Source organism: Crocodylus siamensis, chromosome 8 (genome assembly GCF_052110815.1).
Source record: "Crocodylus siamensis isolate JL-2025a chromosome 8, ASM5211081v1, whole genome shotgun sequence".
Classification (NCBI taxonomy): Eukaryota; Metazoa; Chordata; order Crocodylia; family Crocodylidae; genus Crocodylus; species Crocodylus siamensis.
Genome location: NC_143402.1, coordinates 58,477,951 through 58,500,565, shown reverse-complemented (window position 1 = coordinate 58,500,565; position 22,615 = coordinate 58,477,951). Strand labels below are relative to the sequence as shown.

The window sequence follows — 22,615 nt, the reverse complement described above, 5'->3', positions numbered from 1 at the left end:
TGTATTTAACATTTCCATGAAGCTCCTTATTGCACTATGATTCAAAGAGAGATTTAAGGGAGAAATCACCTATCCTCACAACCTCCCTCTGACAGCATAAGCTTAGGACACTCCAAAGGGCCCAAGGAGCAGGACAGGCTACAACTCTCGTGTCTCTGCATTATCCTGAAGACAAGGGCTGTTAGCCATGGTGAGTATACTGCACCCCATGAAGGAGCAGAGGAACAGATACATTTTCTCTGCATGCTGGGTAATTCAGATAGGCAGAATTGTGCTTGCTGCACAGAATTCCCCAGGGGCAACGTGGTGTTCTGTGATGCACCAGCTGTGCACAGCAACATTTACAGAGAAGCTGCTTGCACTTGAAAATATGCATCATCCAGCAGTGACTGCCACCAGAGGCCAGGTGTAAATGAAATAACAAGCTTGACTTTTCCATCTTGTACCAGTGACTGATACTTGCAAGTGCTTGTTCACTGACAGCGATTCAACTACCAGTGAAGCAATTCTTGATTTGGGTCAACCACATCCTGTTTCCTGGAATATCAGGGGACAAAAAAAAAAAAAGAGTAAAGGTTTCTTTTGTTGATACAATGTAGGCCTACTTCTGTTTTCTAAAAAGTCTGTAGTTGCTTTCCTGACCTGAGTCAATTCAGTTTCTGTCCTCAGTTACAAATGAGCAAAACTGAGTAGAAAGCAAGACTTAGTGCAACACACAGCTCAAGTAAAGCTTCCTGGTCACCACCACCCTGTGTTTCTGCAATTTCTGGAAGCTTATGCTTCAGCTTTTGGAAAGATTTATTGCTGTATTTTTCAATACTTTGCATGTGGAGACATGCACATTCTATACTTTATATACATGAAAAATGATATGTGCTGTAAAAAGAGGCAAATACTTTAGATGATAAAACACAGTATCACCATAATTAAGCCTATGTGATATTGAGAAATGGTTACTGTGAACAACATATTGCAACATTGGGAAATGTGTGTTGTTCAAGCAATGGACAACTTCTGCAACTGAGCTCTGCCCCTGAACCTAGTTCCTCATCACAGCACTTCCTGCTATCCCAGCACACAGAGCTATGCATTTGCACATTACAAATCCATGCACATGTGCATGCATGCACATGCACACACGCACTCTCACTCAGCCTAATAAGCACATTACAAATTATCTGTATCACCCACTACAACAGTACAGCTGAGTTGCTTTCTAAGTAGAGGTTAATCGCTTATTCGATACAAAGATAGTGTAGAAAGACATTATTGGGTGCATCTACATGTGCTCTTTACTGTGGAGTTGACTAATTAGCTCCACAGTAAAGCATCATCATCTACATACATGTGCTGGTATTAGGGCACAGAAAATGAACTCTGCTGTAAAATGGTACTGTTGGGGACAGTATTATGGTGAGTTAAGTGTGAAGAAACACACATGTAGATGGTGACAGGGGCTGGCTGGGGCATGAGGGTGCTAAAGTGTGGGGCTGCTTGCCACCTAGCCACACAGCTGTGCAAGTTATGCACCCTTGTGCCCTAGCCATCCCCTCTGCCACCTAATGCCACCACCCAGGGTCCAGGGCTGATCCCCTGAGCCTGCTGCCAGCCTGGGGCTGTTCCACCCCACCTCTTAAGTGCTGCTGTCCCATGCACACGTGTAGACACTATGCCTGGAAGCAGTTAACTCCAGCACAAACAGCTCCAAAGTTTATTGCACCATACTAAATTCACATGTAGATGTACCCACTGTGTAGTTGATGGCCTCTACTAAAAGGAGTTTTTGCAAATTTAGCCACCTGACCTTGGCCCTGACCCCAGTCCTTTGAAATCAGTAGAAAGTTTCCCATTGACATCAGGGGCTTTGGATCTCTTTTATTACCTGGAGTTTCTACCACGGAGCTCTGCCAGATTCTCTGTTTTACCATTTGTATTATGGTTTGCCACTTTCCTGGTCATTCCCTCTTAGTTTGGTCATGCTCTGTGCATTGGGCATGATCCAAAGCCCACTGTAATCCCTGGAAAGACTCTTTTGACATCAGTGGACACTGGATTAGGTTTATTAGGATTTCTCAGTGCAACTGTCTCTCTCTCCTACTCACCTCTAGGTCTCAACAATCCTGTGAAAGGGTCTGAAAATAGGAAGCGATACAGTGACATCTTCGGGTGTTTGGATGCCTTAGAAATTTCACTCGGAAATGGGTATGTACAGAAATGGGATGGAACTAGCTTGGGGCTTCACACCTCTGTATCTGTTCTTTCCTTTTCTTCCTTTAACAGCATTTATACATTCATTGTATATATACTTATATATTTTGTTACTCATTATCTCAATTTCTCATTAAGGCTTTTAGATTTGGAAAACCTTCAGAGTCCCTTCCATACTCCAGATCAGAGATCTTCTGCCCATTGTCTGGGTTACTTTATTACATTTTGCCTATTTTCTGTGCTAATAATTCAGCTTCAGTCTTTCTGAATGCTAGAGCATCTTACTAGAAAGAGGATATTTTGAGGAATTTTTTAATTTACACCAATGACAGTGGCAGCAGAATATGGCTCACTATTTGTATTGTACAAAACAATAATATAATGTACAATGTATTTTGCTGTAATTCCTACAGACCACTTAGGTTACAGGGCCCATTGTCCTCGATAATGTACTGGTATTAGCAAAGATTATACAAAAGCCCCTGCCCCTCTCAGTCTTAATCCACACATACACACTTTGTGAGCTTATTAGAGGCTAATTTCCAAAGCAGATGTACAGAGGAGGAAGAACACAAATAATCATTACTGCTTTGTAACATATGAAATGATAAATGAAAGGGACAAATAATAAAAACACATAATGGCTGGTAGTGTATTAAAGTTAAACAGATAACATTTCAGTGATGGTAGAGGACTTATTCCGATTTTGTTTATCCTGTTCATAATACATTTAGAGATAAATGCAGGCAGCTACAAGTACCTTCAGCTGGTTGTGCAATGGCTAAAAGGTGCATGAAAGCACTGCTTTTTATAACTCATGTGCTCTTAGTTGCATCCATAAAACCTACAGAAGTCATCGTATAAAAAATTTGGAATTGGCACCTAGCTTTGAAATAACTGCTTCCAATGGGTAAAAAATTAGATCATATATATTTGAACTCAACCAGATCAACTCAGCTTTAACTCTTTCTCCTCTTCATACTCTGTAGTTAAAACCCTAGTCATACACTTTGCAGCTTCTAAAACACCTCTATTTATTATTATTTAATTGGTTCATTTATTTTACAGGGCAGCTGACATGTTCATTAGTGACATTGACAGCCCTCGCACCACTGACCTGACCTCAGAGACAGAGACATCTCCGGTAGGACAAGAGCGAGACCCCACTTCAATGAAGAGATTAATAATTCCCTTTGCTGAAATAAATGCTGCTTGTTTTGGCAGCGAGTATGAATAAAAGGTTATATCTCTCGTCTACAGAGAAAGCAAGAGACACTAGTGTGCTCAGATACAATAGTGATAATAGTACTATAAGAGCCTGTACAGAAGAAAGGATAAGAACTGGGGCTTGTCTTATTTTTTTTTCCAGTTAACCTGAAGAGAAGAGACAGTGCTTCATGTGAACTTTCAAACATATGTAATTTAGATTGATTCTTGCTAATTAAAGAAGAGTAATTCAGATGAGAATGACTGGGTCATGTTCTGTGCTCTGTGTTATATAAAAGATCAGAGAAGATGCCAGTATAGCCACCTCAAACTATTTAACAATCGTGTGCCAGTCTAAAGAATGAAATTGGCTTAAAATGGAGGGATTTTTTTTTTTAATAAATCATAATTTGGAAACTTGAGTCTTTTGGTTACATACAATCATTCTCATTCACTACAACCAAAAAAGCTAGTAACTTCTTTGTTTTCCTGTGGGAATCAAAGATTCTCAAGTAATTTTGTGACTCCAGAAGAGCCATATTGAATATTTGGAGAGTTAGCAACATTTGAAGATAGCAAATCCTTTCCAGTCTAAAACTCTGTGTATCTGTATTAGAAATGTCCTTCATACTTTTGTTCATGGTCGAGTCTTATGCTATGTCCTGCCCTGTTCTGTCACATTTTGGCAATCACCCCAACTACAGAAGGTTTTCTAGATAGGAAAAAGTGGAATCCAAGATTAGCTCTCAGTAACTTTCTCTGAACAGCTTGACACTTGAAGTTCTGATCTTTTTTCCTCTTTGTTTTACAGAAAAATGAAATTTTCTGCAAAAGCAACTCGGAAGGAAAGGTGCAGACAGACATCTCAGGTAACTTAAGAAAAGTAAAATAAGACACACAGATAATCCAAGAATAACAGATACATATTCTGGCATCTGTGTTTGTACACTCCCACTAAAAAAATGTGTCTTTCAGATGTCACCATGACACAGTCCAGCAGAGATGCATACATTTCATTATGGTCTGTTTAAATTAAAAATCTTGCCAAGCTCCTTGTGTGCACATCTTCACCTGTTATTGCCCTAGTATCCTATTAAACTACATTCTAACATTGGTTTTGACTTTTGAACTTCAAGAGTTTAATTACAATAAGCATCTGCCTGTTGTGTGTATAATAAATATTGTCTAATAAATACAATAATAAATAATACAATAATAAATCATATTCTATAATAAATATTTGCCCCATAATGCAACTAAGACCCTGTTTTTGATATGCTATCGTTGCTCATGTGGGAGAGACTTGGTGCCATATTCATCAATGGCATCATGCGATTCAGTATAAAACCACGTCTTGCTTCTGGTGGACTTTACGTTATCATAAACATAAGCCATTTTTCAAGCTGTTGGAACTGTCATTTTTTTCCTTGAAATTCTTTTAGTCTCAAATCAGTGAAATGGGTAATTCTATCTCAGGATAGCCAAGGAAAGGAAGGGCAAAGTAACTGCAGGCCAGCATATCAGGCATTGAGACACCATCACACAAAGGGATCCAGTCTCCAATTACAAAATAAGCTTCATAAAAATGTCCATTTTAAAACATTTTACTGGAGACCAAATAAGCTTAAATTGCCCAGAACTCATAGAGCTCTTCTGGGGAGATGATGTATTACCATGACATTAGCTATTATCCTCTTGGAGTTCATTTTCTACAGCTGTTATTTGAGATGGCACAAGATATCAGAGAGACTCAGGTTTTTACCACACTTGGGGAGCCTCTGCCCACTGAAGCTCTTATGAATCTGAATTTATTTTTGCAGTTGAAGAGGCTGATGAGATGCTGATAAAATGTGAAGGTGGTGTGGAATATGCCCTTGAATATGCCAAAATGTGGTGTAAATATGTCAAAGAGCTGCTCTCTTGGATTGACAAACGCCTGAATTACGGTGAGTCCCTTTAGTGAAGTCCATAGTCAGCTCAGGGCAACAGGCCAGCTCTGAGTTGGTGCACTCTGCTAGGGTGGGACTTTGCAAAGCCAGCAGCAGGGTGACTGTAGACAGTAGTAGATGCAAATATACTATTGAGTAGGTTAAAAGCTTATCTTCTAATTCTTCTAATCAGATAGATATAAAGGTAAAGATTCACATTCTCAGTAGCCAAAATTAAATTTGTGTGTGTGTGTCCTGAAACATTTCTTAGAATTCTGCTAGGATGACTGATTCGCACATTGCAGCAACTGTCTTGGGGAGATGCATTCCCTGCCAGGGAAATATAGAATTTAACCTGTTCTTCCCTTTCACAGAAATAGAGTTTGCCAAAAGCATTGTGAAGATAGCAGAATTAGGCCGACATGCCATTAGGCATCAGGTACAATTTATTTGGAATATTCTTTCTTTCACGGCTTTCCCTGTACATGGAGATAATTGTTCCACTCCATAAAACACCCATGGAGCTCTGTTTTGAATCATGCTAAGGTCTATAGAGTATGATTTCCAATTCTTTAAAAGCAAGGAAGGCACTTCAGGGAAGTTCAGTAGTTTGCTGTAGGCAAAACAAAATAAGGGGATTAAGAACATTCTAAATGCCAAATAGTGAAACTAAATCAGATCCATGGTCCTTCCAATACAGTATCCCCTGGTCTCTGACAACAGACAGAATCAAATGTTTCTGAGGAAGGCACCAGAAACCTTGCAACAGGCTAATGTGGGGTATTCTCTCTTCCCATGGCAAATTTGATTTTGACTCCTACTAAAGTCTCAAAGCATGAACTTTTTGTCCCTTGCAGAACTTTTTTAAATTGTCCACTCAGCATTGGGACAATTCCTTTTTATATATTCCTACATATGATAATAAAAGGAGCAAAAGTCATCTTAGTTTATAGACCACTGGCATCCAACTGATTCAGCCTCATGCTGCACTCTGCCCTGATCTTGACCTTGTGTCACAGAGCTCCGCCACCCCAATCCAGCCTCACACCATCTGCCTACTGGATCCAACCACATATCACGCACCACTCCGATTCAGGCCCACACCAGCTCAGTCCAGCTGTGTGCTGCCCACCTACTGGATCTGACCATGTGCTGGCATGATCTGTTGTGCACAGCTATGTTATCCAACTTGTGGAGCTCCCTCTGGGTCTGGAAATTTGGCAGCAGGGAAGCAGCAATCAGCACTGCCACTGCTCTTCTTCTGCCAAGCTTTTGGATCTGAGGGGGGCCGCACAAGCAGATGATACAGCTCCATGAGCTAGATCTGACCCATGAGTTTCAGCACCCCTGTTCTAGATAAAGGGATGAATTTGTATTATGTCAAAGGAGCACAATAGAGAATAAAAGCTCCTTTGCTACTTTGTGATGTACAGGATCTGAAATGCCCACCACTGATATAATCAATGTGGATGATCATTTTCGTTTATAATGAGAAAAATCTCTGTGATTGGTGACTGTCTAGTATTTTATATACATGCTCTCTCTCCACAGTGTGACATGCCTCTCCAGTTGCTTTACACCAGAGTCATGGACTATGACATAAAGGCTGGGGGTACAGCCACTGACACCGTAGTGCAGCTACAGCTGAGAGAATACTACCAGGTAGAGTATTTCCTGCTTTGGCTGGACAGCTTCACTGAAGTGTTTAGGCAAGGGAGCAGCCAGAATAGTTCAAGAGCCCATTAATCTAACTGAAAGTAAAGGGAGGAAAATTCACATCTAGCTTCAGAAAGAATGAAATTACCCCCAGGAATGCAGTATCCTGAGAAGTTCAGTATCTGATGTTACAATCTCAGCCACACAATGATTCTTCCTACCTTAACAAGAGCTGGTGCTGTCATCAGACCCTGGCTCTTTCTGCTTTCCTGTTCAGAGCATCCATAATGAAGCTTGGCTGATTCAGGTAGACCGGTATGGGCAAATGAGCCAGAAATCAGCATGTCCTCCTTACCAAGTGGATGTTCTCCTTACTAAGGAACTGTCCATGTTGTTCTGTAAGTTCCTGCAAGAGCACAAACCTAGAGCCCCTTAGGGCCTTTTTACAGTCATGTTCCAGAGCAGGACACATTGCAATCCAATCCTGCCCAGTCTTCCATGCTTGCAGAGGCTGTTCCTGCTCTACTAAGAAGGAAAGATACAGGAGGCAGTGCACATGCTCTGTAGAGCAGGCAGCTTCACCCCACAGGGGTTATAGGCCCAGCTCTTTGGAACTAGGTGCCTGTACACATGCGGGATGCCTGCTCCAATTAGTTACAATTAGAATACGTTAGAGCAAACTCGATTGGAGCATTCTAATTGGAATGCTCTAGCAGCCTCGCTGTCACATATATTCAGTGCCCCTGCATTTCAAAATGGCAGCAGGGGTACTTTAACTGAAGCTTGTCGAACGAGCTTTAGTTAAAGCACCTCTGCCACTATTTTGATGTGTGGGATGCTAAATACACGAGACACTATGGGCATTTTAATCAGAGCAGCTCCCCAAGGCGTCCCCCCCACTCTCCCACCCTGGAACATGTGCGCTGTCGCTATTCAAGCCATCTACAATGAAGAGGTGACATGGTCTGCTTTAGGTTGCAAGTGCAGTTGTAGAGTAGCTCAAGGATGAGGGTTTCTGGCTTCTCACTAACTCACATGGTGCCCAGCTAAGTTATTTAGGGTGGAGGTAGAACTGGTGCTGCAGACTTACCCTTGTTATAGTGTTGGGCAACACAGAGTAATCTGGTTTCATTAAACTTTCTGGTGGGTGCATGAAAAGCAGATGCAATGGCTACTATTAACCTAATCAAGCTGCCCCACTAACAGAGGCAAGGTTAGCATCCTGATTGAAGCCAATTGGACGTTTTATACCAAAATGGTTTTCATCAGAAAATGCCAATTTAATTAGACTTTGAGGGAAAGTATCAGTTCAACAGAGCTTTCTTCCGGAATGTTTCTCAAGCCCAGCCTGTAATTTCTATTCAAAACCTGATTCAGAACAGGGAGCCTATAGCCTGGATGAATGCTGGGTTCATAACTACTGGGTTACTGGCTATTCTAGATGCTGCTGTCCATGGTTTGTCATGGACAATTTCAAGAAGTATTGGGTTTGACCTAATGCAGAACTGGAAAACTTCTGAAATCTTGAAAAATTTGGGGAAATGGGAAAACTTTTTCCCATCTAGGTCTAATCCTAAAAATGCTCCTGAAGCACCCCCAGCTTTTGTAGACCAGGGCAAAGGACCATGACTGGTATTAGGGACACTTCTTGGGTCTATCTTCTGTGACCTCCTTTCTAATACAAGCCATAGGACTTCAGTCAGAGGTCTGTGCTAAGCCCAGAAGCTTGTGACAGAGATAGTATGTAGGCATATAGTTTTCACTTGCACTGTTATTTCCTTGCAGCCTCTTACAGCCAAGAGGAATGAAATTGAAAAGTGGCGGAAAGAATTTAAGGATCAATGGACAAAAGAACAGAAGAGAATGGTAAGAGTCCTGGAGATGGCAGGCTGTGAGAGAGCCACATGCTTATGTCTGGCAGAATAATGAGAATGCCAGGCCTGTAAGAGCACACAGTAAAAAGTGCGAACAGCATCCTAACTGGGACTGCTTTTTCCTGCCCCACACTGCCCTATTGGTAAAGCCAGGAAAGCACTTGCTACATCCCCATGCAAAGATCATACAGAAAGGCAGTATACCCCAGGTTAATCTCTTTTCCACTAGCTCCCCTTAAAAGAGGTGAGGAACCCTGTGACAGCCCCCAACAGGATCATCAAGAGAACCCCCTGCCAATAAACTATGTGGAAAATACTTCTGATTAGCCACATGCAAGGGAAAATCATGCCCCAGTTTTCTAATTCTTAGGACTCAAAGGCACATCTACACATCACCCTGTGGTGATATTGTTACTGCACCAGGCTTTAGTAATTCCTTTTGGAAAAGCAGATGCAATGGCTACCTATTAACTTTTTGGAAGTACTAAAGGATGCTGCAGTAACTGCCCATACTGCACCATATGGATGGCACACAGTTATTTTTAGTCACCACTTTGCTGTAGCAGCATGCTAAAACAGGGGACCACACCACTACAGTAAAGTAGCTGCCAGTGACATGTAGATGCACGTGGTCACTACATTGCTATGGCAAGGTAGCGCAATTTGTAGATATGCCCAAAGAAAACTTTCTGAATATCTCCTAGTGCAGCAATGTCTGCCTGAATTTGCAAAGAACACAAAACAACTCTGACACCTAACAATAATGATCATGAACATGTGTATAAGTAGCTGAAGGTCTAAAACAAGGATGGTGAGTTAGGGCAACGGGACTAGAAAAGGAAATTAGCAGGTACTGAAATCTGTTTCCGATAGTCGATGTTGTAAGCAATACTGGTGTACAGCGTCACTTTTCCTGCTGATTCCTAGCTGTACAGGAATGAAGGTAGGCATGTGTGTGACCCCCAGCAGCAGCGGTCTCCCTCCAGCCTGATGATGTGTCCTAAGTAAGCTCTTTGTCCGATTACAGAATGATTCCTTATCATCCTTGCGCAAGTCCCGTCTGCACTACATACAGCGCTGTGAGGAGCTGGAGAAAGCCAAATCACTGAGTGCCAAGGCAGAGGATGAATACCAGAACATGGCTGCAACTCACCCTGTCAGTGCCAACAAGCAGCTGGAGAAACGGCGCCGGTCTCGTGAGGAAGCACAAGCAAAGGTAACTGTCATGAATCACGGAGCTCTCTCTCTTGCTCACTCATGGAGAAAATGTCACCATGCCGTTATGGACACTTTTCATTTGCCAAAACTTGTTCTAGGGTAAATAAAATATTGGTAACATTTTCAGTTTAAAATGGAATGACAGCAATTTGGGGATTACCATACATTAGTTTGTTTCACTAGGTTTACATTTTCATCCAGCTCTAGCATCAGTGCTTTGACCTTAAGATTTGCTGGTGTGACAATAAGCTAAGACCTGCCTGGGTAGCAACCCAATCCCTATCAGAGATACTAAATAATGCTTGTTGAAGTGCCTAGAGTCTGCAGACATGGCAGTGACCCCTCTAGTCTCTAGATTTATCTTAGGAGCATAAGGTAAACTCTGTTCAGGATGTAGCAGCAGGCCTGGGACTTACCATGTACCAGCACTAAGAAGCCCATAGCCTCCAGCTTGCTCTGGCTCCTATCTCACTTGACAGTCCCATTCATGGCTGCTCTGTGATCTGCACCATGGACTCCTTTTCATCATTCTCAGGGTGAGGATGCCTGGCACTGGCTTCTGTTTCATTCTGTGTTTACCTGCCCCCAGGTTCAGGAAACAGAAGCTACTTACAAGACATGCATCACTGATGCCAACTTTCACCGGCAGGAACTGGAAAAGGTGCGGGAGAGGATTGTCTCTCACATACGGAAACTTATTTACCAAGGAGATGAGGTGCTAACCCGGGTAAGTAGGAGACAGCAACTATGCAACCTCCCTCTATCTCAGACACAGAGGAGCTGCTATTTGGGTCAGGTCTCCCTGGTCCATCTCTGCTTTACTGGTAATTATCCTACATGTGGCTGTCCACAGGAGACATCGGGTCATATTCCAGACATCTGTTAAGCATTCAACACTAGCTTTACAAAGAGTAGCACTCAATATACCTAGCAATTACAACCACAAATCTCCTACTGCATTGGAGAGTCTCTGGCTTATGGCTGAACAACTGATGGTTGATACAAAAACCTGAGATCAGGATGCAGGGTCAGAACCAGTGGGAAAAACTCATGCTGTAGTTAACTTGGCACAGGGTAGGCAAAGTTCTCTCCTGGTTGCCAAAGGAGTCCCTGTTGGTTCTCATACTAGAATTACATTTCCTTCAGCAGCTAGGGGTGGGGAAAGGGACTGTATTTTGATGGTTTTCATGCAGACTCATTTAAACTAAGTGAATTTTTTAAATATAATTTAAGGGTAGGTAGGAATATCCATAAGCAAGAGGAGTACAAGTAATCAAAGGGTTTGTGCAAGAGTTTTACAAACAAGTTGAAGTTAGAGCCCAGGGAAGACCCCAAGCCTCAGTGTTTCAAGCTTTTTGTTGTTTCCATAAAGGTTACCCTGAGGATGTTCAAGCTGCGGCAAGATCAGGCAGAGAAGATTCCACTGGATTACCAGGCCATGACTGAATCCTGCAAACCCTACAAAATGGGTGAGAAATACCTGGATTTTATTCAGAAGCTGCAGAAGAAAGAGAACATCATGGAGGTGTATGAATTTGAGCCATATACTCCTGTGGTGAAGAGGTAAAGAAGTATAGAACTCCTTGAGAGCTTTGTCTTCTTATAGATATAAATCACTGTGTACATCTATGGTAGAATTATATATATATTAGTACTTATTGTTATTACCTTATTGTTACCTGGGAAAAGCCATTTCACAAAATCTGCTTGTACCTCATTCTCAGGTCTCCCTCTAGCGGTAGAAGAAAGAATCCACCACAGCACACTGGAATCTCCTCCTCAGCTACTGATCTGACCTCCTCCTCAGAAGATGCATCAGGAAAGCAGCTTTCCTAAAACTGTGAACAAAGTCAGATTAATTTGAAAAGAAACATTAATATTCTCCATTGTGATACTAAAGCTTGATTTCTGTATTTAGGTAGCCACGAGTCACAAAGATTGGTTCATAATTACCTCTAAAGTAAGGCCAAACCCATTTTCCAGCTTGCAACTGGAAGTGATTTGAAGGCTGCATTTGCATAGAAAAGATTTCAGGCCCATAGAAGTCTGTTCCCTGATTGAATCAGGACATTTTATTTTTACCACAAATTCAGGTGTCACTCATTCACCATCTACCTCTGAGACCAGAAGAATGTTCCAAAAGGAAAATTCTCTTCCGGTGTCATTCTGAGATTCTGTCAGGGGCCAAAATGTCATTTGGGAATGGTTTATTTCCATGACAAGCCTGGTAGCAATTTAACAATAGGACAAAAAATGCTGGTCCCTGGCCTGCATGCTTTGAAACCTCTTGTTCATCTCCAGCGATATGACCTGAACTGGAGATTTCCATCCAGGTTTAGAGATTAGGGTTGTGTTCCCTTCCCCCTGAATCTTTGCCTCTTGTTTCTTTATCCTGTGAAAATATTAATGGATTTTTCTGGCAACTAGGGACTTGGTGACAGCCATCATTGGCCCTTTTTATAACTCCATATTTGATTTCATGCTTGACTACTTCTTATGTGCATCCCAGCTCAGAGTGGATGTGATGGTGAAGTGAAGCCCATCAGCCTTCTACCATTATTCTTATCAGTTCAGTCCCCGGAGTATACTGCACTCAAGTTTTACATCCTCCTTTCATAGGGTATCGCATTTCATTACAGGTCTGACACTGCTTTTACCGCCTAAAAATCTCTCTCAAAGACATTTTGGAAATTACGTCCCTTCAATAGAAAACAACTGTCTTTACACTTTTATGATACAAAAGGACATTCCTGGAGGGCTTCCTAAAGTCTGACATGATTCAGCAAAATACCTGCAGATTACTGTATGTGTCTATTTGTTTGTCACTATGCCTGTGTTTTCACTTTAAAGTTATCCACAGAAGGTCGAAGGGGTCCTGTGGTTCTGCAGAATTATTAAAACAATTAAAGACCCAGGCAGCAAAAATATGCATAGCAGCACTTAGCAATCACTACTGAAACATTATGGTGTTGAGATGATTCTTATCATGTTATTCACCTTTTATAGGTGCAAACAAGTCATGGAGTGACACAGAAAGCCTTGGTGGAAGCGGTGAATTCCAGTCCCCAGATTCTCCTACTTCCAGCCCAGGTGAGAAGAGCAGTAATTTCTACCCAATATTTAAACTAACAAAAAATTACAAACAGAAATAAAACGTGGCATTGGAGTTTTTTCACACGCTGTAGGGAAAAACCCAAAGAACTCCTTTACTGTCTAAAATATAAACCCTTCTTTCTTGTCTCCAGGGAACTTTAATAGGAGGTTGCTAAAAGCTTCATCCACAGGCACCATGTCCTCCTTGGATGATTTTGAGGAGAGAGATTCATCTCAAACATATGAAAATGGTAAGCAGTAAAGAAAAATGATCGACAGATGAGAGACCACAGTAGAATTCTGCTTCCCATTGATTTTATGCTTACTTAAGTGAGATTCACGCATGCAGCCCTGCCAGTGCTGTAGCTGTCTAGTTCAGGATCCCATGCAGTTATGCTGCCCGCAGCTCAGTTGCAAGCTGTAAGCATCACAGCTATGGTGTCCAGCCTTCCCCAAACACAGACACACACACTGCTCTGCTGAGACTCCTTCATCACAACTCACAGTTCCCTCTGTTATCCCAGCCAAAGTCTCATTAAAACTCTGCAGCTGCTTCTCAGGGAATACCCCACTATTTGATTGCAGCTCAAGTAAACATACCCAAACTAGCCAGCTCTGGTCCTGGTAGGCATGCTGGCAGTGCTAGCTAAAAACCCATCCCAGGTCCTTCTCACTTATAGTGCTGTTCTGCCAGCAGTCTGTTGAGCACTCCCTGCTCTTCTGGCCAGAGGTACAGATCTGCTGTGGCACTGTCTGAGCAAACAGGCTGCCAAATTCCTTTACATTTCTAATAAACATGGATGACCTTTTCCAATGTCCCCTTGTTCTGTTTAAATGATGCTGCATCAGATAATGGATCATTCCAGTGCCAGTTCAAGAACTTCACTTTGTCAACGGCGGCACAGACCCACCGGCTGCGAAAACTCCGGGGCCCATCCAAATGCAGGGAATGTGAAACCTTCATGGTCAACGGCATTGAGTGTGAAGAGGTGAGAGTGCCCAGAACCCCACAACCGTCCTGAGTCTGCCAACTGTAGCTGCAGTAACCTTGCTCAAGGGCCAGAATGAAGGCAGAGGAGGGTGCATCTCCCAATGGGAGGCAAAGGAACAATGCATAAAGGGAAGCAGCCTGTGATGTATCCCAAAGAAATACCTGAATTATTGAACAGCTGAGTTGTCATTGCTGAGCTGCAATTCGTGTCTAACCCAACACCGTCCTGTCATTGCAGTGCTACTTGGCCTGCCACAAGAAATGCTTGGAGAACCTTCTGGTCACCTGTGGCCATAAGAAGCTTCCTGCCCGCATGTCCCTCTTCGGCATCAACTTACAGCAGGTCTCCTTGCATTCCCCAAATAAAGTTCCATTCATAGTCACAAAATGCACCTCAGAAATTGAGGCTCGAGCCCTCGGAGTCCAGGTGAGCAGCACAGCATTTGCACCCACATAAGACCCAACCCTGCTCCTGCTGAGGCCTAGGACAAGGCTTCCTTTGGTTTTAATGGGAACTAGGTTGGGCCCTTGGCACCTTTCATCTCAAGGCACTTCACAGCGTTAATTACTGACAGGTCCTCTGGCAGCTGGCATATCCCACACTGAGACACAGAAAGAATTCTCTCCAATTCCTATCAGCTCTGCTGTTTCTAGTACCCTGCCATTCAGTCTCTCCATGTCACCTGTTCTAGAGACAATATCATATCAATGCCATGTTCTTTCTTTGTTTTTGCTGGCAAATGCCTGCTCCCTCTTCTCTTCTCCACTCTGTACCTGATTCCTTGACTTTGCTCTATTTAACAATGCAGGGGATCTATCGGATAAGCGGGTCCAAGGCCCGGGTAGAGAAGCTCTGCCAAGCATTTGAAAATGGGAGAGACCTGGTGGAGCTCTCGGAACACTCTCCCCATGACATCACTAGTGTCCTGAAGCATTTCCTGAAGGAGGTGGGTAGCAAGTCTCTCAGGGAAGCCAGAACCCACCTCTGGTCCCAACCACTTGAAAGCGCCAGGCTTGACTTCCTGGGGCAGCCTTGGGGGCAGCTCCTGCTCTCATGTTTCTCTTTGCTAGGTTTTTGAGGCACTGAAATGTGGCAATGCCTCTTTGTTGTGGGATCAGGCATTAATTCTGTCAGTTGTCTACTCCTAGAAACTGATCTTGTTACAACCTCTTCTGTGGTACTGTAGGCAGACTGTCCAGGATGGCTGTGGAGGGCTCCCAATCCCATCTGGGTACAGTGTTAATGCTCATGGCTTACAATGGGTGATGTCAAGCAGGGAACCTAATGCTTCCCTAAGCAGTAGCAGGTCTTGGATACTTTTGATCCTTCCCCATATTTAGTCTATGTAAATGGAAATTCTGGTGGAGGCTGGCCTCAACACTGGGATAAGAACTGGGGAGAGTCTGAAAGTGCAAGGTTGATTGGGACTAGAACAATGGGGCCACTGACAGCAGCAAAGGGTCATGCTGAGATTTTGCTCAGGTAATCAAACAGGCAGGATGCAATAACAGTTTTCCCACCCTGCCCCTTGCAGCTCTCAGAACCTGTGCTCCTGTATCAACTCTATGATGAGTTGATTGCACTTGCCAAGTATCTGCAGAGACCTGGAGAAGGGAAGAGAGACAGCTCAGGGTTTTCATCGGACCCTATCCAGAACATGAAGGACGTGCTGCACAAACTGCCTCTAACGAACCACAACACCCTGCATCATCTTGCTGCACATCTATACAGGTAAGGGATGCAGCAGTTGTCTTATTGATTAGACACACCAAGAGGAGCAGCTATGGCGTCTGTATCAAAAGAGGCCAGGGAGGACAGCTGTGAGAGAGGCAAAAGGCCAAAGGGAGTTTGGATTCTAGTGGCTCCCAACAAGGGGGAAGGAAAAGCTGTTGATGCAAAATAAGATGTCTTTTGCACAGCAGAAAGCCAGCAACTGGCAAGAGCTTTGGACCTCTAGCTCGTTTCATCCAACATGGAAGAAGGATCACAGTGATAACCCCCTTTTCTGGGAGCTGCAGTTTTCACCAGGCTTAGAGAAACCCCACAAGCAGCTATATAGTCTGAGTGTATGCAGAGCAGTGCATTGTCTGTCCATTCCCTCCACCCTTCCCACCTGTCTAGCTCCCTGCAGTAATTTATTTCTTTACTACATGTAATTAGCCATATTAGTCTGAAGTCAAGCAGAAGATATGGTAGATCTGTACTTTACAGACGAACCAAATCAGAAGTGCATGAGCTTTCAAAAGCGGCAGCTTACTTCATTTGATGCATGAAACTTATGTATCTGATTTAGTCAGTTTCTAAGGTGCAAAGCTACCCTGCCTTCTGCCTTTCTTTACTAGGAAAGGATTGAATCAGCTTACTCTATACCAGCTCATTCCATCTGTCTGCCCACTGCAGTAGGGCTCAGGGTTGGAAGCCCCTAACAATGTTGTTTTCCTTCTCTAGGGTGTCTGAGAGATATGAGGAGAACAGGATGTCTGCCAACAACTTGGGGATAATCTTTGGGCCAACACTGATCCGACCCAGTGCAGGGAGCGATGTCTCCATGACCTGTCTTGTAGACTCTGGATACCAGGCACAGATTGTAGAGTTTCTCATTCTGAACCACGAAAGGGTCTTTGAGCGTTTTTCCTTGTCCCCTGGATGCGAAAACCCTTCACAAGAGGCCTTGGCACTGAAAGATGAAGATCAGCAGAGCCCCAGCAAAGAGAAGACTATGACCCAAGAGGTAGAGCTCCCAGACACTGAGCTGGCCTCAGTGACCCTGTTGTGACAGGGAAAAGGACTGGAAGCTAAAGAAAACTTTCTTACAGAAAGTGGTCAAATTTGGCATCAATAGGTTATTCAGATAACAAAAAGCAGATGGGTCAATCCTTGTGGAATGGGAGTAATGAAGAAATGTTAAGCAACAGATCACTCAGAGAGTGCAGTCCTCCTGATATGATTCAGGTTTCTCCAGATTAAGTTACTTAGGATATTACTGTTTCTCTCAGTAAACAGATAGTTTTACAGCTTGTGGAACTGGCGATATATAAATAGCAAAGACTGGCAGGATGCCCAGCACATCCCACATGGCTCTCCTGGGACTGCTCCCCTGAGGTTGGGAGGGTGGTAGCCGAACATGCTGTATTTCTGTGCTGCTATAAACCTTCAGCATTCCCAGCTCCCCAGTTGACCCCACTCTTCCCTCACAACCACTATTAGCAGTATTCCTCTTCACAGCACTTTAAAACCTGAATTGGCACAACACCTTGGGAACTAGATCAGGGTTATAATATTCATTTGACAGTTGGCTTAACTGAAGCCAGGGAGCAGGGAAGTAGTCAGAGGGCAGCACGGAGGGAGGCAGCTGCCAGAATTATAGGGTGTGGGGCCCTAAAGTCTTGTCTCCTGCATGTGCAGGCAACTCTTTACCCAAGGAATTTCCAAAATTGCCATTTCAAATCCTCACACGCAACTACAGTGTACAAAATCAGAAACTCCAGGAATCACCTGTTATGTGCAGTGGGTAGACTGGGGAGACAAGGGTGCTATCAGTGCTCTACCACTGCAATGACAGAGAAGTAATTAGTACATGGTCAAAGGCTCCTAGGAAGATGACTGGGCCCTACTCAACAACTTCTAGCCTGGGAAGATGATCATTCCTTATTACCTAATGCTTTCTTTATTAAAAAAACCCCTAAGACATCCTGTATAACTTTGCAGCAGGAATGGTTAAGTTTTGTGGCTAGTGTCAAAAACTTTTTAGAAACAGGGTCATCTATTACATTCTAAGGGAACTTTCCATGCAATAGTAATTAATAAAACTGAATCCTGGAGTCTGTGCTTAAGTTTATTCAGTCCTTACACAAGACTCCCGTTGCCTTCTGTAAGAGGACTGGTCCCATATGAGCTGATTCCTGAGCCCTTGTTCATGCCAGTTCCTTACCCCTCTTGTTTGTATCTGATAGCAAGTACTTAACTGTAGTTAAGAGTTATTTCTGCTGCTCCCTATCCATCTTTCCCCTTCTGCAAGGGAAAAATGGGAGGGAATCATCAAGTGATCCCTGCACACGATAGATAACTTGATTCCTGCCCAATAAAGCTGTGCATCACAATCCATCCAGCAGAAATCGGAGAGCTGACATGAATTTAGCACCAGTTTCATAAACAATCACACTGAGCTTTTAATTGGCTCATTCCTGATTAACATTGGGCATAAGTCTGCTGTAGACTACAGAACTACCAGTCCATGCAGGGTGTTCTGCATGTACCATAAACCGGGGCATGAATCACAGACCCCCCAAGGTGGAATAACTTGTACCTATCTAAGGTGGTCTGTTTTAATCCTGTGTATGGGATGTGCTTCTAAACTTCATCACAGCACTTTCCTCTCCCCAAATGTAAGTCACTCCTTGTATGCCTTTTGTGGCAGTCAATGTAGTCCACTGGCTAAGGCCCTGAGCTGGGACTCAAGACCTGAGTTATACTCTTGGTTCTGACCTGACCTGTAACCTTGACAAGATCCTTCTCTTTGCCCTTCTACCTTTTGCCTATTTAGAGTGAACTCTTCAGGATGGAGGCTGTCTCATTAATTACATGCAGGGTCCAGCAGAACAGAGGTCTCCAGGTTCCACTTCAGTACAAGTTTCTTCCTTACCCTGGACTCCAGCTCTAAGGCATTTGTCCCCTGCTTGCTGATCTGGTTGTCTCTCTCTCCCACTGAGCCTGCCAGCTTAAGTGAGATGGTTCTGTGCTGGACAAGCCAAAATGGAGATCAAGACATTTTTACCCCTAACCATTTAACTGTGTTCACTTGGCTACTGGCTGCAGAACCCAGGGGGTTGAGAGTATCTTAATGATTCCAAAAAGAGAGCCCTGTAAAAGTGGGTTCACAGTCATGGCTTTTTCCAACAGAACTTCTCCTCCAAGCACGATTCGAGAGAGGGCTACCTGCCTGATTATCCATCTTCCAATGAAGCCATCAATGAGCTGACTCTGGAGGGAGCCTGCAGACCCCTAAGTGTGGATACCCTAGGTAAATGTGGAGCAGGCACACCTGTTCCAATTTGGGGTGTTGTGATATGTTTCTGAGTTTTTACAGCAATATATCCTCCTGTAGGAACATGCACAGCAGCACTAAACACACAGCTGGCTCCTTTTCTGTTTTACTGTACTAGTCCCCTTTATGTAGACAGCCTGCTGTGGCAGCACAACTACCACACCACCTTGTCTTGTGGTCTCAGAGTACATTCTGCCCTCCTCAGCTGGGATTTTCTTTCACTCTACCCAGGGACTGCTACTGGAGGCCCATAGTTACAGGCCAGTAGTCAGTTCTCTGAGGGCACCAACACACATGCAGGGAGGTTGTTCTGATGCGCTGTAAATCCAGTGTGCTGGAGCAGACTGCAGGAGCACAGAAATCAATGCACTCCAGCAGCCTCCAGTGTCACGTGCATCAGCATTCCTGTGCTGAAAAATTATGGTAGGGCTTTTTGAACTGAAGCTTATTTAACAAGATTTAGTTCAAAGTGCTCCACCGCCATTTTTTCAGTTCAGGGAAAGGACGCTGATACACATGAAGCTTGGGCACTTTTAATTAGCATGCTCGCTAATCAAAGCGCACCCCCTCCCAGAGCATGTCTATAAACACCCTAAGGTGTTACAGGCAGGATGCACTGGCTTAAAAATACAAGTCTGATCCTCCTCACATACACATTTCACACCATTGATGTCTGAAGTCACTTCTGATTAACACCAATATAGGGGGAGGATGCTCCATCTAACAGTGCTGACAGTAGCCTCTACTTGTGCATTTTTGTAGGAGAAAACAACTTTTCACATTAACCAGCCTCAAACCCAGGGCCTAATGGGAGTCTCATGTTAAAATAACTCTCTCTAATTTTTTGTTCAGAATTGAACAGAAATATTGGCACCGAGCTGGAGGATCCTGAGGAATCTGTACAGGAAAAGCCAGATGTAGATTCAGATGCTGTTCTAGGAACACAAGCCAGGGGGCACTTCAGCCGGCAGCCTGTGAAGTATGCTCGAACCCAGGCAAAAGTGAAGCCAGTCATTCCCAAACCTCCCAGTTTGCCTTTGATGACAGCTGCTCTGTCTAGCGCTGTGATCGATGCTGATGCAGCAGGCAATCTGGAAGACAACAGCCCCATGCCAAAGGAAGTCCTGGAGAAAAAAGGCAGCAACAGCAGGGCCAGCTCACCAGAGACCAGCACACTGCAGCGTCGCTCAGGAGGGAAACAGCAGCAACTCAGACATTTTGAGATCACTCAAGAAACTGCTAGGATTGTCTCCAAGTTTCAAACTGATGACACTTCCACAATATGCCCTCAGGTTTTTCTGGGCAGGGGAAACACAGACAGCACTGAGCCAGCAACAAACCCCAGCCTGGAGGAGACACCACTATAGGGAAACCTTTTTGAGAACAGTGGAGATCACATTGATTGAAAAGGAAAGTGCTACGCTCCCATTATGTGCTTCTTGCTGAAGGAAAGGACAGAAGATAACAAGGTAATAACCAAATCTCTGCAACTGTGTTCAGGATGAAGATAGGAGGAAAGGCCTCTGCTGCAGATCACTAGACAAGCTTAGGGGTAGCCCAGAAATTTGTTTTTTACACATCAGCAAGCTTCATGTGAGGATTAATAAGTCCAGAGGTTCTGGCGCTGAAAAGAAAATGTCTGCACCTGATGCCAGGTGCTTAGTTGGAAAAGATGGATCCAGTCTGGTTACACAGCCCAGTTCAGTGTAATGCACAATTCAGGCAATACAGAGAGAGCAAGAGCTGTCTTACTTAGCAGCAGCCAAGGAAAGAAAATTTGCTGAAGGTTACAGCACTGGAAAGGAAACCCTCACAAACTGTTACTTTCTTACAGATACAAGGTGCACTGTTTGCTTGTTTTTAAGTTCACAGCCTTCCTCATTCTTCAGTAAAAATCCAGTGAAGCAGGTACACTGGCAAGTCTGTGTACTCTGGGTTATAGTGCTTCCATTGTCGCAGTCTCCAGTTTCTATAAACACAGATAAAAACATAAGTAATTTTAAAGACAGAAAGGTTGCATTTCCCAGTGGGCTGCTCCCCCACTCCATCTTTTCCCTATATCTTAATTCCACCTCCTTGCTTTTTCACACTCTTCACTCCCCTCTGTCCTTAACTGAAACATCTTGAATTAGTAGAACCATTAAAAGTTGTGTCACAAATACAATACCTGCTTCCATTGCAAAAAGGAAGATTATCAGCAATCAAAGACAGGGTAGCTCATTGTAGCCTGGTTGTTCTCAGCATCTTCAGTGCCTGGATCTTCCTCCCACCCAGACAGGATTTAACTGAAACCCCATCCTAATAATGAGCTGACACTTAAATGGCTCATTCTAGTCTTAAAACTAACAGGCTACCTTGAAATAAAATGTTAGGTAGTTACATGGAATAATGTATAGTGTGAGCACTGTGATCTACTGCTATGGATTTCCTTGCTCTTTGGTTATGTACATAGTCCAAAGCTTGCCTCTCTTCCAGCAACAGTGAAAGGACATCTGTACAGGGAGTATTTCACTGGAAGTAAAGTACATACCAACCTAGCACCATCTCTCTGAGAAAGCCATAAACAAATGATTTATAACTAACGTGTCATTTCCCCAAGCCATTAGAGAGGGTGTCTCTTTTTTACCCTGGTAAACTTGGCCACCATTTCCCTTTCCTCCCTTCATCTCTAATCTTTCCGCTTTCTCCATTTCTTAACAAAAGTTTATGAGAAACGCTAAGTATCTGTTCCCAGTTGTATGGCATAGGCCAAAGAAATGAAGGGGGTGGGGGGGAGGATATATAAACAAAAAAATCACTCCTTACTGTTCCCCTGCAGAATTATGTATTTATTGTTAATATGTTGTTTGTAACCTTGAACATTAAGTTATCTTTAATAAAACTGGTTTCTTTAATAAGTAACTGGGAGTTTTATTATAAGCTCTTCATGTTCTATTAGTTAAATAAGCATTTATGAAACCCATGGATGGACTTTATTGGCTTGTTTTGTTACTGGTATATGCCAACGGTGTGCTTGGCCCTTTATCAAACCAAAATTAAAGACTCCCTGCCCCTGAAGAGCTCACAATCTAAGGGACTGACAGAAAGAAGACAAGCTACACTGCATGAGCCAGAGGAGGAAGGTAATCCAGATTTCCCTTCCTTGGCCCCTGTTTGAACCATTAAGACTGCAGTCTCCACAGTCCTACTGATCCTGCAACATGAGCTCTGGTTACATACACGTACCATCAGACTACTCTTTATGTACTTGCAAATCCACCAAAGGGCTTCTAGTGAACAGGGACCCCAGAGCAACTCACATGTGATCAAGCAGAATGTTTGGATCTAGTAATACTCAGACCCTTTAAAACACCAGTTTGAACATAGTTGGCCTCACATGCACCAGACAGAATATTT

At 43.4% G+C, this 22,615-nt stretch overlaps 1 protein-coding gene across 3 annotated transcripts in view; it reads left to right on the top strand.

Moving 5' to 3' along the window:
* The window catches only part of GMIP (GEM interacting protein), a 38,802-nt gene extending 16,692 nt beyond the window's left edge, over positions 1-22,110 (top strand). For 2 of the 3 annotated variants that reach the window (XM_090060471.1, XM_090060472.1), the window contains 20 exons: positions 2,109-2,202; positions 3,277-3,352; positions 4,226-4,283; positions 5,235-5,360; positions 5,717-5,781; positions 6,894-7,004; positions 8,784-8,864; positions 9,900-10,088; positions 10,680-10,817; positions 11,463-11,653; positions 11,815-11,910; positions 13,098-13,180; positions 13,336-13,434; positions 14,033-14,172; positions 14,413-14,601; positions 14,984-15,121; positions 15,710-15,906; positions 16,624-16,906; positions 19,075-19,195; positions 20,072-22,110. In XM_090060471.1, the coding sequence (XP_089916597.1) occupies positions 2,109-2,202; positions 3,277-3,352; positions 4,226-4,283; positions 5,235-5,360; positions 5,717-5,781; positions 6,894-7,004; positions 8,784-8,864; positions 9,900-10,088; positions 10,680-10,817; positions 11,463-11,653; positions 11,815-11,910; positions 13,098-13,180; positions 13,336-13,434; positions 14,033-14,172; positions 14,413-14,601; positions 14,984-15,121; positions 15,710-15,906; positions 16,624-16,906; positions 19,075-19,195; positions 20,072-20,586 (2,990 nt within the window). In that variant the 3' untranslated portion in view covers positions 20,587-22,110. Of the gene's footprint in view, positions 1-2,108; positions 2,203-3,276; positions 3,353-4,225; positions 4,284-5,234; positions 5,361-5,716; positions 5,782-6,893; positions 7,005-8,783; positions 8,865-9,899; positions 10,089-10,679; positions 10,818-11,462; positions 11,654-11,814; positions 11,911-13,097; positions 13,181-13,335; positions 13,435-14,032; positions 14,173-14,412; positions 14,602-14,983; positions 15,122-15,709; positions 15,907-16,623; positions 16,907-18,718; positions 19,196-20,071 lie in introns of those variants that run through there. The other variant, XM_090060473.1, reaches the window with a different exon arrangement.
* Positions 22,111-22,615: the final 505 nt, after the last annotated feature.